The sequence below is a fragment of the Labrus mixtus genome, chromosome 21 (genome assembly GCF_963584025.1).
Source record: "Labrus mixtus chromosome 21, fLabMix1.1, whole genome shotgun sequence".
Taxonomy (NCBI): Eukaryota; Metazoa; Chordata; class Actinopteri; order Labriformes; family Labridae; genus Labrus; species Labrus mixtus.
This window is the reverse complement of record NC_083632.1, coordinates 10,193,668-10,205,540: the sequence shown is the minus strand read 5'-3', so window position 1 is coordinate 10,205,540 and position 11,873 is coordinate 10,193,668. Positions and strand designations below refer to the sequence as shown.

Here is an 11,873-nt window from a genome sequence, read left to right as displayed (position 1 = left end):
TTCCTGGAATTCTTTTGCAAGTCATTTCTTGAAATTCTCAGTGGGGGTCCCCAGCCTCTAGCACTGTTACTTTGGGCTACCCAGCTGAAATGTTTGGGAACCCCTGCTCTGCATCATTGATTCAGTTCTTGCATGTGGTGCCTTTAAAACTTCCGCACGCTGAGATATATTCAACACCATTCTTCTTGCAACTGCACCGTCCGGTTGCTGCAATCTCCATTACAGCTTGTGAACCTTAGTGGCTCCTCAGGAGCTTTCGTTAACGGCTGAGAATTGCACAAAAGTAGTCTGTGACATATCTCTACTTTTTAGCAATTCAAAGGCTTGTGAATTGGTGTGAGGACAACAACTTGGTCCTGAATGTCAATCAGACAGAGGAGAAGGTGTTACAGGCCTGTGATCATCCACAATCAAAGTATCAAACAGGTCTCCTCATTAATATTGTTCATTGTGTTTTTATTGACAATGCATTGACCTGGAACACATGTAGACAGTTTGTGTAGCAGATTACAACAACGGTTACATTTCTCACATCGCCTGAGTCCACAGTGTTGATCAGAGATTTAAGGTTTATTTTTTATCAGGCAGTCATAGCCTTATCAGGTATGGTATCACAGCATGGTTTGGTAACCTGCCTGTGCAGTTAAAAACAAACAGATTTTGATCGCTAACAGAATTTAAAAGATAAATTATAATATAGGGCCACCTGATTATCCAAACATGTAATATTTTCATAGATCTGCAAACATAAAAAAGACACAATGCTGTTCTCCCAGCCCTACGCAGTGTGACAGAAAGAAAACATGTAACATACAGACACATAAATATACCTAACCATCAGCCTCCCATTAATTCTCTTCTTACTAAGGAGACTGCTGGTCTTATCAAGCCCGAGTGGCTTTTTTGAGAACTCCCTTTCCACAGAACATGACCAGCAGCTAAGGTTGGTACTGACAATCTACTGCCACTACTTCTAGAAGTTACCTCTACAATGGAGGCTTTGAACACTGCCCACTCACGCGCCCAACCTTATGAGATGCACAAGAAATTCTTTGGGAGGTGTGAGCTGAAGACTGGTGATGCAGACTCGGGCTTCAGCTGGACATTCCGAGTTCAACCTCACATAAGGGTTTTTGGTTTAGCCAATCTGTTCTGCAGCGTCCCGTGCTTTCTGAACCCACCAATAGCATTTAGTAATCCAATGAAACAACCACAAAGTCCATCATTGATCTTTGGCCTGGACTGTTCTGGTATGAGATCAATTTATAAACACCTCACACTGAAGCACGGTGTGTGTCATGGCCGATCAATGACTAGCATAGACATAAACTCCTCAAGAGTTTCTCAGGTGCTTAGTAGAGTGTGCACAGAGTTCTTATGTTTTTAATTTCTTTTAAAGCAGCTCATCCTCATACTGCATAATAATGTTTCTGAGGAGAAAGAGAGTAGAAGATGACGGAAAGGACTCAGTGCAGATGTTAGTATTAGCTCTTTTAGAGGTTGCATTGTTTGAGTACACTTTGCATTTGTCCATCAATTGTCACTTCATTGAGTTCCATTAAGGTGGCAAATAGCCTTTGTGACTCTCCTGAAGCAGGGGGAAACCCTTTTACTGAAGTTTCATTTGTTCTTATTGTCTGTAAAGAGCAATACTTTGCTGATTCTTTAAACGACGTTTAAAGGCATGGTCTATATTATATGTTTTCAACAGTCACTCTAGTAACTTCACAGTACTTTAAAATACCTACACCTCAAAATACAAAGTTCAACAATATTCGTGCAGCGTTGGAGCAAAAAGTCCAGGTTCAAGGTTTAGTTTGAGGTAAGTGATGATGTGTGATTGTCCAGTGTGCATCATGCTGAATAGAGTCCACATAAAGTGTCCAGGTCCTACGTTCGGACCTTACTTTTTGTCTCGCGATGAGGTTATATAACTGAGGACAGCATTCGGAACATCCAGCGTCTCATCCTTCACCAGTACGATGTCAAAGGAGTTGATGTACGACTCTTTTCTCTCCTCCACCTGAGAGACAGAAAACGTAACTTCATTCCCCAAAACTGAATGTGTTCATATTAAAAATCATTTTGGATATAACTGTGTTTTGGTCTGACCTGGTCGTTGAGGAAGCCGATGGTGAGGATGTTCTGGTGCTCAGACACCCCGTCAGCCATCGTCAGGTCTCCTAAAGAGTCTCCCAGCAGCAGCACGTTGGGTCGACCCTGCAGATTTTTGAGGCCAGCTGCATGTGACAGAGCGCCTTCCCTCTTGTTGAAGGTGTGGATCAGTAGGCCTTTAAACGCTTGCAGAGCCCCCTGATAAACAAGACAGTGTTCAGCTTAGCTACCTTTGCATGCATTCAAAACTTTAGTAAAGTACTAAAACTATTATCTGCAAAATGTATTTTAAGAATTACAATCAAAAGTACTTACAATGTAGAACAATGGTCCCTGTCAATGTTTTAATATGATATTTAATGTGCCAATTGTAACTACTTTAAATACTAGGGTGGTTAAATACAGCAATGTTATTCTCTTAGATCACATCCTGCAAGAATCACATATTCCTACAAAAAACATCACTGTTTCCAGCTTTGTGACACCATGTTCATGGTGTTTATTCTAGTTAATCTAAGAGCGGATATGACTTTCAAATGGACAATGTGTTGTGTCATAACGGAAGATATTGCACCAGCAATGAAAATAAAAATCTACAAACTGATGGGAAAAGTATTTGTATTCAATTGCTTTTAAATCAATAAAACAATTACATAGCCTTAATCACGACAAAAGTGATCTAAAAGAAAAAGAGCAGCTCAGCTTGTGGTCTGCTTTACATTCTTTAGAGAGACTTAGAGTCCATATCATAGATGTGGCGTTTCATACAGGATACGAAGGCCCAGTAAATTGTGGCGTCATACTCACAGTTGGGTCAAAGTCCATGTAATTGGAGATGATGTTGACGTTGGGATGGAAGACCTGGTTCTGTCGAATCACCTCCTCCAGGACGTCTCCGACACCAGCAGAGAAGATCAGCAGAGGGATCTGTCGCTCTGCCAGGCAGTCAAAAAACGACTTGTAGCCGTCCCTAAAGAGGTATCACATACACACTGCACTCTTAACGCAGAAATCAACAACTCTCCTGAGAAAACACCGCTGGTTGAAATGATTAAGTCAGAATTTCAAATCTCCCTGAGCTTTTGTTAATCATTTTTCATTATCTGTTTGCGTATTGAAAAGTTATTGGAATACTCTGCTCCTCCAATGAGTCCTCTTTGTGTATTTTAGTTAACCTTTTTTTCATCTTTTTGTAAAGCGAGGGGTCTCGATGGATATGAAACTTGAACACAGTGTGTACCTGAGCATAGTGCCGGATTCGTTGACAGCCTGGGCCAGCAGGTCCTTCCTGATCCTCTGCTGAATCAGCAGCTCATGGACTTTAGTCCACCTGTAAAGAGATAAGTAAATACTGACATCTTCAAGTGCTGAAGAAGCAATTTGAAATGTTTTCATATCAACTGGAGAAATTTTCACATTGGAAGATTTTTATTTTTATTTTTTTCGTATGTGCTGAAAGAATTTCCATGAAATGAGATTACAATAGACCGGGTTTCTTAGTTGCTTACCACTCCACCATGAGAGGCAGCTTTTCTTCAACACTCCTGCTTGGGTCAATCTCTATGGGATAGTATGTGTTCAACAGCACCTTCAGCTACAGTGGACAGACAAAAATGTGTATTCATAAACCCCATGTATGGATTGTGACAGGATACATTTCCTGCTCTATATTTAAATTATAGTTCAGGTTTACAGACAAGTACATGTTAGTTTAACACACAGTTCAGTGTCTTCAACAATAAAGATACAGTTTTAAATGACGGACTTTATGACTGTATTCAATGTACCTTTTGAGTGCAGTCTTCACTGATCAGCAGACGGTTAATCAGGATGTCTGGTAGAGGAAAGGGAAAGCTAGTTTGTCACGGTTTTAGAAAACACAGAAAAACATGAAGGAAAGGACCAGTTAACAATGATGAAGACGTTACATTTGTCCAAGAGGCAGACAATCTTTTGATCAGTTATACATGCCCGTGCTCTTACTGTGTGTTGTAGGCACTCTCCTGCCATTGTGGGCAAATCTGGTGAGTGTCATATCGAAGTCTGAGATTACCTGAGGAAAAATGCCAAATTGCCAATGCAAATTTAAATTACAAGCCAATCACTCAGCACATACACACAAATAATGTAATTCAATACAAACAACTTATACAAACAATGTATCCCTATAGGAGCAATTGGTTTGGATGAGCATGTACATAAAAGACAAATACATACAACAACAACAACAACAACAACAACAACAACAACAAATGACTCCAATCTCAAATGAATACTGCTATTAATCAGACTTCTACGTCATTAAAAACAGAATAAAACAATAAAGGTCTTAATAACAGGATGGAAGTATCTCACTCCAGACAGAATTGACCCAACGACATTTACCTGCAGGCTGCCTGCACCTGCTCGCTGCATGGAGTGAATGGTTTCCTCCACCCTGCCGCGCTCTCTCATCAGCACAGAGCACTTGGCCAGCTCTGGGATCTGAGGTGTAGACAATTCGGTCACAATGCATGTTTATCCAGGCACAGTGTCAGGGAAAGAAAGAAGTCAGAATAGAAGGAGATTGCTTATTCAGGGGCGCTTTCTCACCTCGGTCTTGGTTAGCTGGTTCCAGATTGCCAGGACTGTCCTGACTGGAGTGTGGATCCAGGGAATATGGTATATCTGCATGACATGCAAGGAAGAAAACGTATATTCTTTCAGTCTTCCTTTTCCATTATGTCCTTAGAGTACACTTAGATGTAGTTGGTCATTTAACACTTTTAGAAATTAAGGGAATTACATTACATTAGTACATTAAAGTCCCACTGAATACATATCAAAGGCAGACAATTAATTATTCTACACTAGTTAAAATAGTTTACATTGATTCATATATTTTGTCAAAACAAAATACCTTCAATAAAAGGCTATATGAATTACTTAAGTTAACCTGAGCTCTTAATTACAGCACAATGCACCACTGGATTTCTTAAATGGTAGTTTTAATCATCTTCAATATTGTTGAACCAACATATATTGTAGTACCATATATTGGAATGAAAACAGGATTGTGCTAAGTTATTTTCACATCCCTAATATGAAAGTTGTGCAAAAATAAACAGCCTTTCTTACAAGCTACTAGCGTACGAGCGTACTGTACCGCAATGATTACGTAACCGACGTCCTCTACAACTTACCATTTTTAAACGTTAACTGGAGTGCTAGCGAGGCCTTACTTGCTTTTCTGACCAACCGTTATGAGTACATAACGACGTGAAATGAAATGTCTATCTTTAAAATGTGATATTTCAGTATTTTGTATAAAGACGCTCGTCTGTTTTTAGAACAATTTGCTTACATTGTAAGTGTTGGTCACACCTTAACCATTCCCCCTCCACTACGTAGTGCACATAAACGTTCCGCTGCACTATAGTTCCTACCTTGCCGAAGGCGTTTTGGGTAGACCGGGTTGAGACTGTTCATTCATTGGTCATTATTCAGAGAATACATCTATCTGCTTATACCTGTACTATTAAAATAACATTCAGTATGCTGTTACCTTTTTCCAAATATATATTTTAATTGACAAAACAATAGTGGCATTATGTTAGGCATTAATATTTTAGTATTATAAAATGTGTGGGGATTTTCATCCAGTCATACTTATTGAGTTGTATTTGTTCATTCATATAAATAATACAAAATAATTGCAGAATAGAATACAATAGAATCGATAATTCAAGAGAAGACACACTTGTTTTTTTAATCATTATTGCATTTGTTTGCACACTTGCAGCCTTTGCATATACAAATGGAATGGTAACATGTGTTAAGGATTGTCAGCATATTGTCGGAATATTTGACAACATCTGGAAAATTAAATTTCATCCCAATGTAATCCCTTTGATAATCAAATAAGAACAACAATCAGCGCTGGAAACCAAACCTACAAAGTGAAATGGATATACTTCTGATAATTACTTTAATCAATCTCTCAATCTACTCTGCTTGACTTCCCCTGTATTCCTGTGGTTTTCACGTGGTACTCATAACCTTTAATTAGCTTAAAATAACCCTGAAGCATGAAACAGCTCAACTCAAAAATCATCAAATGATAACATTTCCATTCAGCAACAAAAACCTCTCACATTGTTTAATTTATGTGAGTGGAAAAATGCTTGGAAACTAAAGATTTGATACTTTTAAACAGCTTGGACGGGAATAATCAAGACTTAAGCAATTTCAACAGCTGCACAGAAAGACACTCAACTCAGCAACTGGTCCACACAACACTTTTGATTTAGATCATTGTACTCAAAAGAAGCAACACGATACAAGGATTCCAGGTCATTTAGTGCAAGAAATGCATTCATTTAGTTACTGCATCAATAAAGGGGCAGATAGGATTGTATGGCACATTTAAGAATATTGAGAGAACCATGCAAAAAAACACATTAGCTTCCTGGTTGAATATGTTTCACATATGCCCTAGTCTAACAACATACCAAATCAAGCTAGATACTACAGTTAAACTAGAAACAGGACTTCTCCTTTAAAGATGATCTGGTATTCATTATGTTGGAATTCATAATACAACAGCCTGGGAAATCAATTCCCCCTGTTCACCATCAGACATATTGTTTAAGAAATAACTCATACCCATTAACACACACCTCTGGAATGGTAAAAATAGTTTTGTACATTCGGTGACATCCATTTTAGTGCAACATTATATCAAACAATCTTTGCTTTAAACAAGAGGAAACAGGGGGAAAATAATCACTGCACAACCTGTTCCTCAATATGTGCTCTGCTTTATACTTAATTCTTCTACAAACATTCTGCTAAATGATTGCCTTTGTCAGGAGCGACTGCATGCACACCACATACACACATTAAACACATATGTATGTACACATTTCAATCCCTACGGTGCAAAAAAAAAAGGCATAATCAGGAAGGAAATAGGAGGTAGAACAGAAGCAGGTAGCAAGAAAAGTAAAAAATTAAAGCTAATATATATTTCTACATTGAGTTTTTATAACTGCTTTTTTATTTACTACATTAAGTTTTTCACTTCTTCTTACTGACATCATTGTAACATCATATAGTTTTTCTAGGTTTCAACACTCAAATCAAGTGAACAAAAAAATGATATTGATAACTTTTACAGTTGTATTACAACTGTATGTTGACATCATTTCCCCATACAAATACAAGCTTAACATAGTTACCTAGCAACAAAAGCAACAATCTCGTCAGAAATGTAACAGCAGCACACAAGCATTCAGGAGCAGAATGAAAATAAGGCATCAGCTGATAATGTAAGACCAAAAAAGACAATGAACAGCTTATTATTATGAAGTGTCTCCGTTGTTTTTGCTGATCAATCAAACAAAATAATATTTGATCTCTTTATCAGGCAAACTCATGCAGACATTTCACCTCAGTAAAAGCAAGAAATCAATTAAGGTAAAACTGTAACAACTAAAAGGCAATTTGCAGATTAAGTGCGTAAAGACAATGCTGATCTCAGCATTCGATTTGAGACTGCAGCTGTCTGCGCAGAGTGAGGGTGCGGCGGTGGAGCTGCTGCATCTGCTGCATGCGTTCTCTCTGACGTGCCAGGTTCTGCGGCATGGGGTACTGCTGACAACCGTACAGATATCGATATGGGATCCGAATATGGCAAGCTGCTGCCCTACAGCGCGGCTCAGGTAAGGGCGGGAGCAGCATCCAGCGCTTCCTCTTTGCACAGTAACGGTAGGCCTCTTTGCGGTACTGCTTGTCCATGTTGTGACTGTTCCTCCACCCTCCAATGATGAAGATGTCTTCGTCCAGGTAGCAGATCGCCGCGCCTTCGATGGTGAGGACCTCTGGAGGGAGGCTGTCGAGGATGTCGTCAGAGATGTTTCTGTCTATTTTCTGCTGAGCGGCCTCTCCTGTTAGCTTGTAGCTCTTAGCGCAGCAGGACGCTGTGTGGTAGAAGTTGGTGGACGCAACAGCCATTTGAAAAGTACAGTAGTTATCGATGAGCGGTAAGGACACCACGTCCTGCCACTTGTGACTCTCTGTGTCATAACAGGCGGTCACTGTGCTCAGTCCATCCTCATTATCCACATCTACAGGGGTCCTGGCCATCACATAAATGTAGCGATCCTCCACGCTCACTGTTTTTACGTCCCTGAGTATTTTTGGTGCTGGTTCCAGGTTGTGCCACTCATCCTGCTCAGGTGAGTACACAGTTACATCCTTGAAGCCTGGGCTGAAGTTGCCATGACCGCCGATGCTGTAAAGGACATCTTTGACACATGTGAGGCCAAAGGAGTGTTTGCGTGTGGTCAGGCTGCTGAACTGCTCCCAGGTGTTAAGATTGGGGTTGTAGCGCTCCACCGTTTTCGCAAAACCTGGCTCCATGGATCCTGCCACGTACACATGGCTGTCCGTGACGGTGATGGCGTGTCCATCCAGGTGGTTGTGAATGTGCGGCAGGTTCACCCAACGGTCCTCAGCAACAAGGTAGCCCACACACTCGCTCAAATAGTCTCCGCCCTCAGAAACACCACCCACTACCATAATGACATCCATGTTCTGGCCAAAACGTGGCTGGATATCTGCCATAAAGGAGGAAACCAGCTCGAGGCTAGCCGGTTTGTTGCTCATGAAGCGTACCGCGAGAACCTCAAGAGCATCGCACACTAGCTGACAACAAGCCGGATTGTTTGCCACTAACAGTTCCTTTCTCACTTCCCGAGTCAGGTAGGTGGGAGCGATCAGAGACAGCCGCAAGAGCCTGAACAGCTCCTCAAAGTGCTTCTCTCGCTCCCCCGTATTGTGGTGCACCCAGTTCACGATGGCCTCAAACAACTCCTCCTCCGAGTCCACAGTAATTTCTGAGTCTGACAGCCAGTCCCGCACCAGGTGAAACGGAAGCATTAAAAATTCCTCGTTGCGGATCACTTTGTGGAAGTTTCGACGGATTGTCTTGGCGGCTCCCTTGGCCAACTGGTCCAGGGTGTACATGTCAGCGAGGCTGTGCACAGCGACACAGTTTGACAAGCTCAACTTCTTCATGAGAAACTCTCCGCAGAAGTTCTTCAGCTGGGCCAACAGGAACCTGTGTGGACATGATGCATTATCAGAACCTGATGTTTAACAGTGGGATTAGGCCGAAAGATGCCTATCACTCATTGTCATAAGCATGAACACTTTCTCTGCTTAAAAAACTTTTATTCAGGCACCAGTTTAGCTCAGTGGTTAGAATATACGCCCCATATACAGAGGCTATGGTGCTTGTTGTAGCCGTCATGGGTTTGAATCCAACCTCGGCCTTTTGCTGTACGTCACCGCCCACTCTCCCCTCCCAACATTTCCCGCCTCTCTTCATCTGTCCAATCTCTCATCTGGCAAAAATGGGCCCAAAAAATAGCTTTAAAAAGACTTTATCTAAGGGGTTTTTGAACTTGCTAAATATATTGGTTGTGCATTTTTTCCAACACCAAATTTCACCACAAAGCTAGTTCTCTTGTAGCTAACGATGCCATCAACCATAACATGGATACAATAAGGCATTTATATTTACTTTTTATTTTTATTAATATTATAGTTTTGGGTTTTTTGATCCTTTAACCACTTGTTTCTATTTCTTTTACTGCTCTTACCTTCTTATTGCTGTTATCTTTTTATTTATTTTTTTCAGCTCTTTTAGTTTCTTACATTTTCTTAAATCGTTGGTCCTCTTGGTCTCAGCTCTTGTTGTTGGGTTCTTATAATGGTTCTTGTGATGGTCGGGTTATATATGTCTGTTGGGTATTGTGCACTTTGGGTTCTTTTCTGTTGAATTGTATTTAATTATTTTTAGTATTTTGCATCTGTTATATTCTTACTGTTGTTAATGTTCTTCTGTGTTTGGTTTAGTTTGTTCTTGTTTTTGCTGTTTGTCAAAGCACTTTGTAAACCTGTGTTTTTAAAAGGTGCTATATAAATAAAGTTATTATTGTTATTATTATAAGAAAAGTAAAGGTTCAACAGGTGTAACCAAAGAGGTGTAAGTGTACCGCATGTGAAGTCACTCAACTCCAAAGATAATATGACTAATCAGGCTATCTGTGCGGGTGTGACATGGGTGTGTAAGGCCTTTAAAAATAAACAAACAAAATGCACAGTTTGCAAACATCAGCCAAGTCAGAACACTTCTGTTATTGAAATCTTTCTTAATATAAATTAAATGCCCAATAAATGATTATTTGCTATTTTTTATTTTATTATTATTATTTATTTTTTAACTAGCATTGCTTTAGTAAAAATGCTTAAAAATAAAAAAATACAGTTTGAAAGTAAATCATGAAAGTTAATAATCTCATGCTTTTAGCAAATGAACTTTAAGATTGTAACTGGAATTAGGAATAATAAAAATGGTCCTCAGGTAGGGCCTTCGATCATTACCCTTGTTTATAATAACTTGGACCTTCTGTCACCCCAATACTAGCAAGCCTTTGGTTAATAACTTGTGCCTGAATAATCTTAGTATACACAGTTTATGACAGGGTTTACCATCAAGTGCCAAGTTCCACCACAAGTTAATTTATTTTGAACAAATCACACCTGTTGATGGGGTAAAGGTGTGGCTCAGCTCAGAATAATATTCTCATTCAGATTAAGTGGATGTTTTTTAATTTAATTTACCTGTCCGCAAGTTCCAACACTTCATCCACGTTGGCAGTGGTTACCCTGATTTCTCCTGTGTACATGAACTGTATGACCCTCTCCACTGTATCAGGGTCTGGTCCCGTCGTGGAGCTCCACTCTTTGAGCTCCACGCGTCTGGACACGGACTCTGAAAACTGTCCGCTCAGCAGCAGCGCGAAGTACTGCGACGCCGCCGACAACACGGAGCGATGGGCAGTGAAGATTTGGACCCTCTCCTGGGACACCCCGCCGCAGCTAAACACCAGCGTCACGTCGCAGAACAGTCCCGCCCTCCTCTGCTCGTTCTGCCGCCGGGAGAGCTCCGAGCAGTAGGCCGAACAGGTAAACTCCTCGGCCTCCTCAGGTTCCCCGTCACCTGTCCACGCTCCCGGTGAGACGCTGCTCCGGCCCCGCTCCTCCGGTCCTTCTGACGCAGCTGCCGCCATACCGCAGCGGGATAGACTCGGAGGCAAATGAACGCTCTTAACTATCTTTGGAAAACACTCATAGGCATATAAAACACACGCAAATAAACATTCAAAAACTGACATGCATGCGCAGCGTTCACAGCCGTGATCGGTAAACAGGAGTGATCACTTCCGTGTTGAAGAATATTCCGATTGTACTCGGTCATAAAGAGTGTGCCAATGGGAGGCTCTCAGATTTTAAGGTAATACCAGCGCTCTCACAGAAGAGCCTTACATCTCTGACGCAAATTCAAATAAATAGGAGATGTTTTCGAGATGTTCAGTGTTGCAATGACGCATCAACACAACCGTATTTAAGGGAGTTTTAACTTTTTTTTTTAAAAGGGTTCTGCACAGTTCCCGCGCATGCGTGTTGTAAATGATTCGACTGCTGGTGATGTACATTTGGACTGCATCTTATTATGATAAAATAATACCTGATTAATAATGTTTGTTTTGTATGGAGTTGCCATAGTCTGGTTCAGCTTGAAGCAAAAACATAAAATGTGTGTGGATTTCTGTATAAGTGGACAAACTGACATCACATCAGTAAAAATGAAGGTAAGCCTCAAAATAAGCACCTACTGTAGGCTATGTAGTCTGTAAATCTCTAAAGCA

The 11,873-nt window shown here is 40.6% G+C and overlaps 2 protein-coding genes across 3 annotated transcripts; both read right to left on the bottom strand.

Annotated features, from left to right (window-relative positions):
- Window positions 1-439: 439 nt before the first annotated feature.
- Window positions 440-5,484, bottom strand: LOC132955372 (7-methylguanosine phosphate-specific 5'-nucleotidase-like). 2 transcript variants are annotated; one of them, XM_061028215.1, is made up of 10 exons: window positions 5,298-5,484; window positions 4,708-4,782; window positions 4,501-4,599; window positions 4,099-4,168; window positions 3,903-3,949; window positions 3,624-3,709; window positions 3,356-3,445; window positions 2,923-3,085; window positions 2,113-2,313; window positions 440-2,023 (listed from the first exon to the last, which is right to left on the bottom strand). In XM_061028215.1, the coding sequence occupies exons 1-10, from the start codon at window positions 5,298-5,300 to the stop codon at window positions 1,904-1,906; spliced, it is 954 nt and encodes a 317-aa protein (XP_060884198.1). In that variant the 5' UTR covers window positions 5,301-5,484; the 3' UTR covers window positions 440-1,903. The 2 variants fall into 2 exon arrangements, with proteins under 2 accessions (XP_060884198.1, XP_060884197.1); XM_061028214.1 differs by lacking the exon at window positions 5,298-5,484 and having other exon boundaries at window positions 4,708-4,788.
- Window positions 5,485-5,837: 353 nt separating this feature from the next.
- On the bottom strand, window positions 5,838-11,713 carry LOC132955373 (kelch-like protein 11). Its single transcript, XM_061028216.1, has 2 exons — window positions 10,786-11,713; window positions 5,838-9,217 (listed from the first exon to the last, which is right to left on the bottom strand). The coding sequence occupies exons 1-2, from the start codon at window positions 11,337-11,339 to the stop codon at window positions 7,633-7,635; spliced, it is 2,139 nt and encodes a 712-aa protein (XP_060884199.1). The 5' UTR covers window positions 11,340-11,713; the 3' UTR covers window positions 5,838-7,632.
- Between the last annotated feature and the right edge of the window lie 160 nt (window positions 11,714-11,873).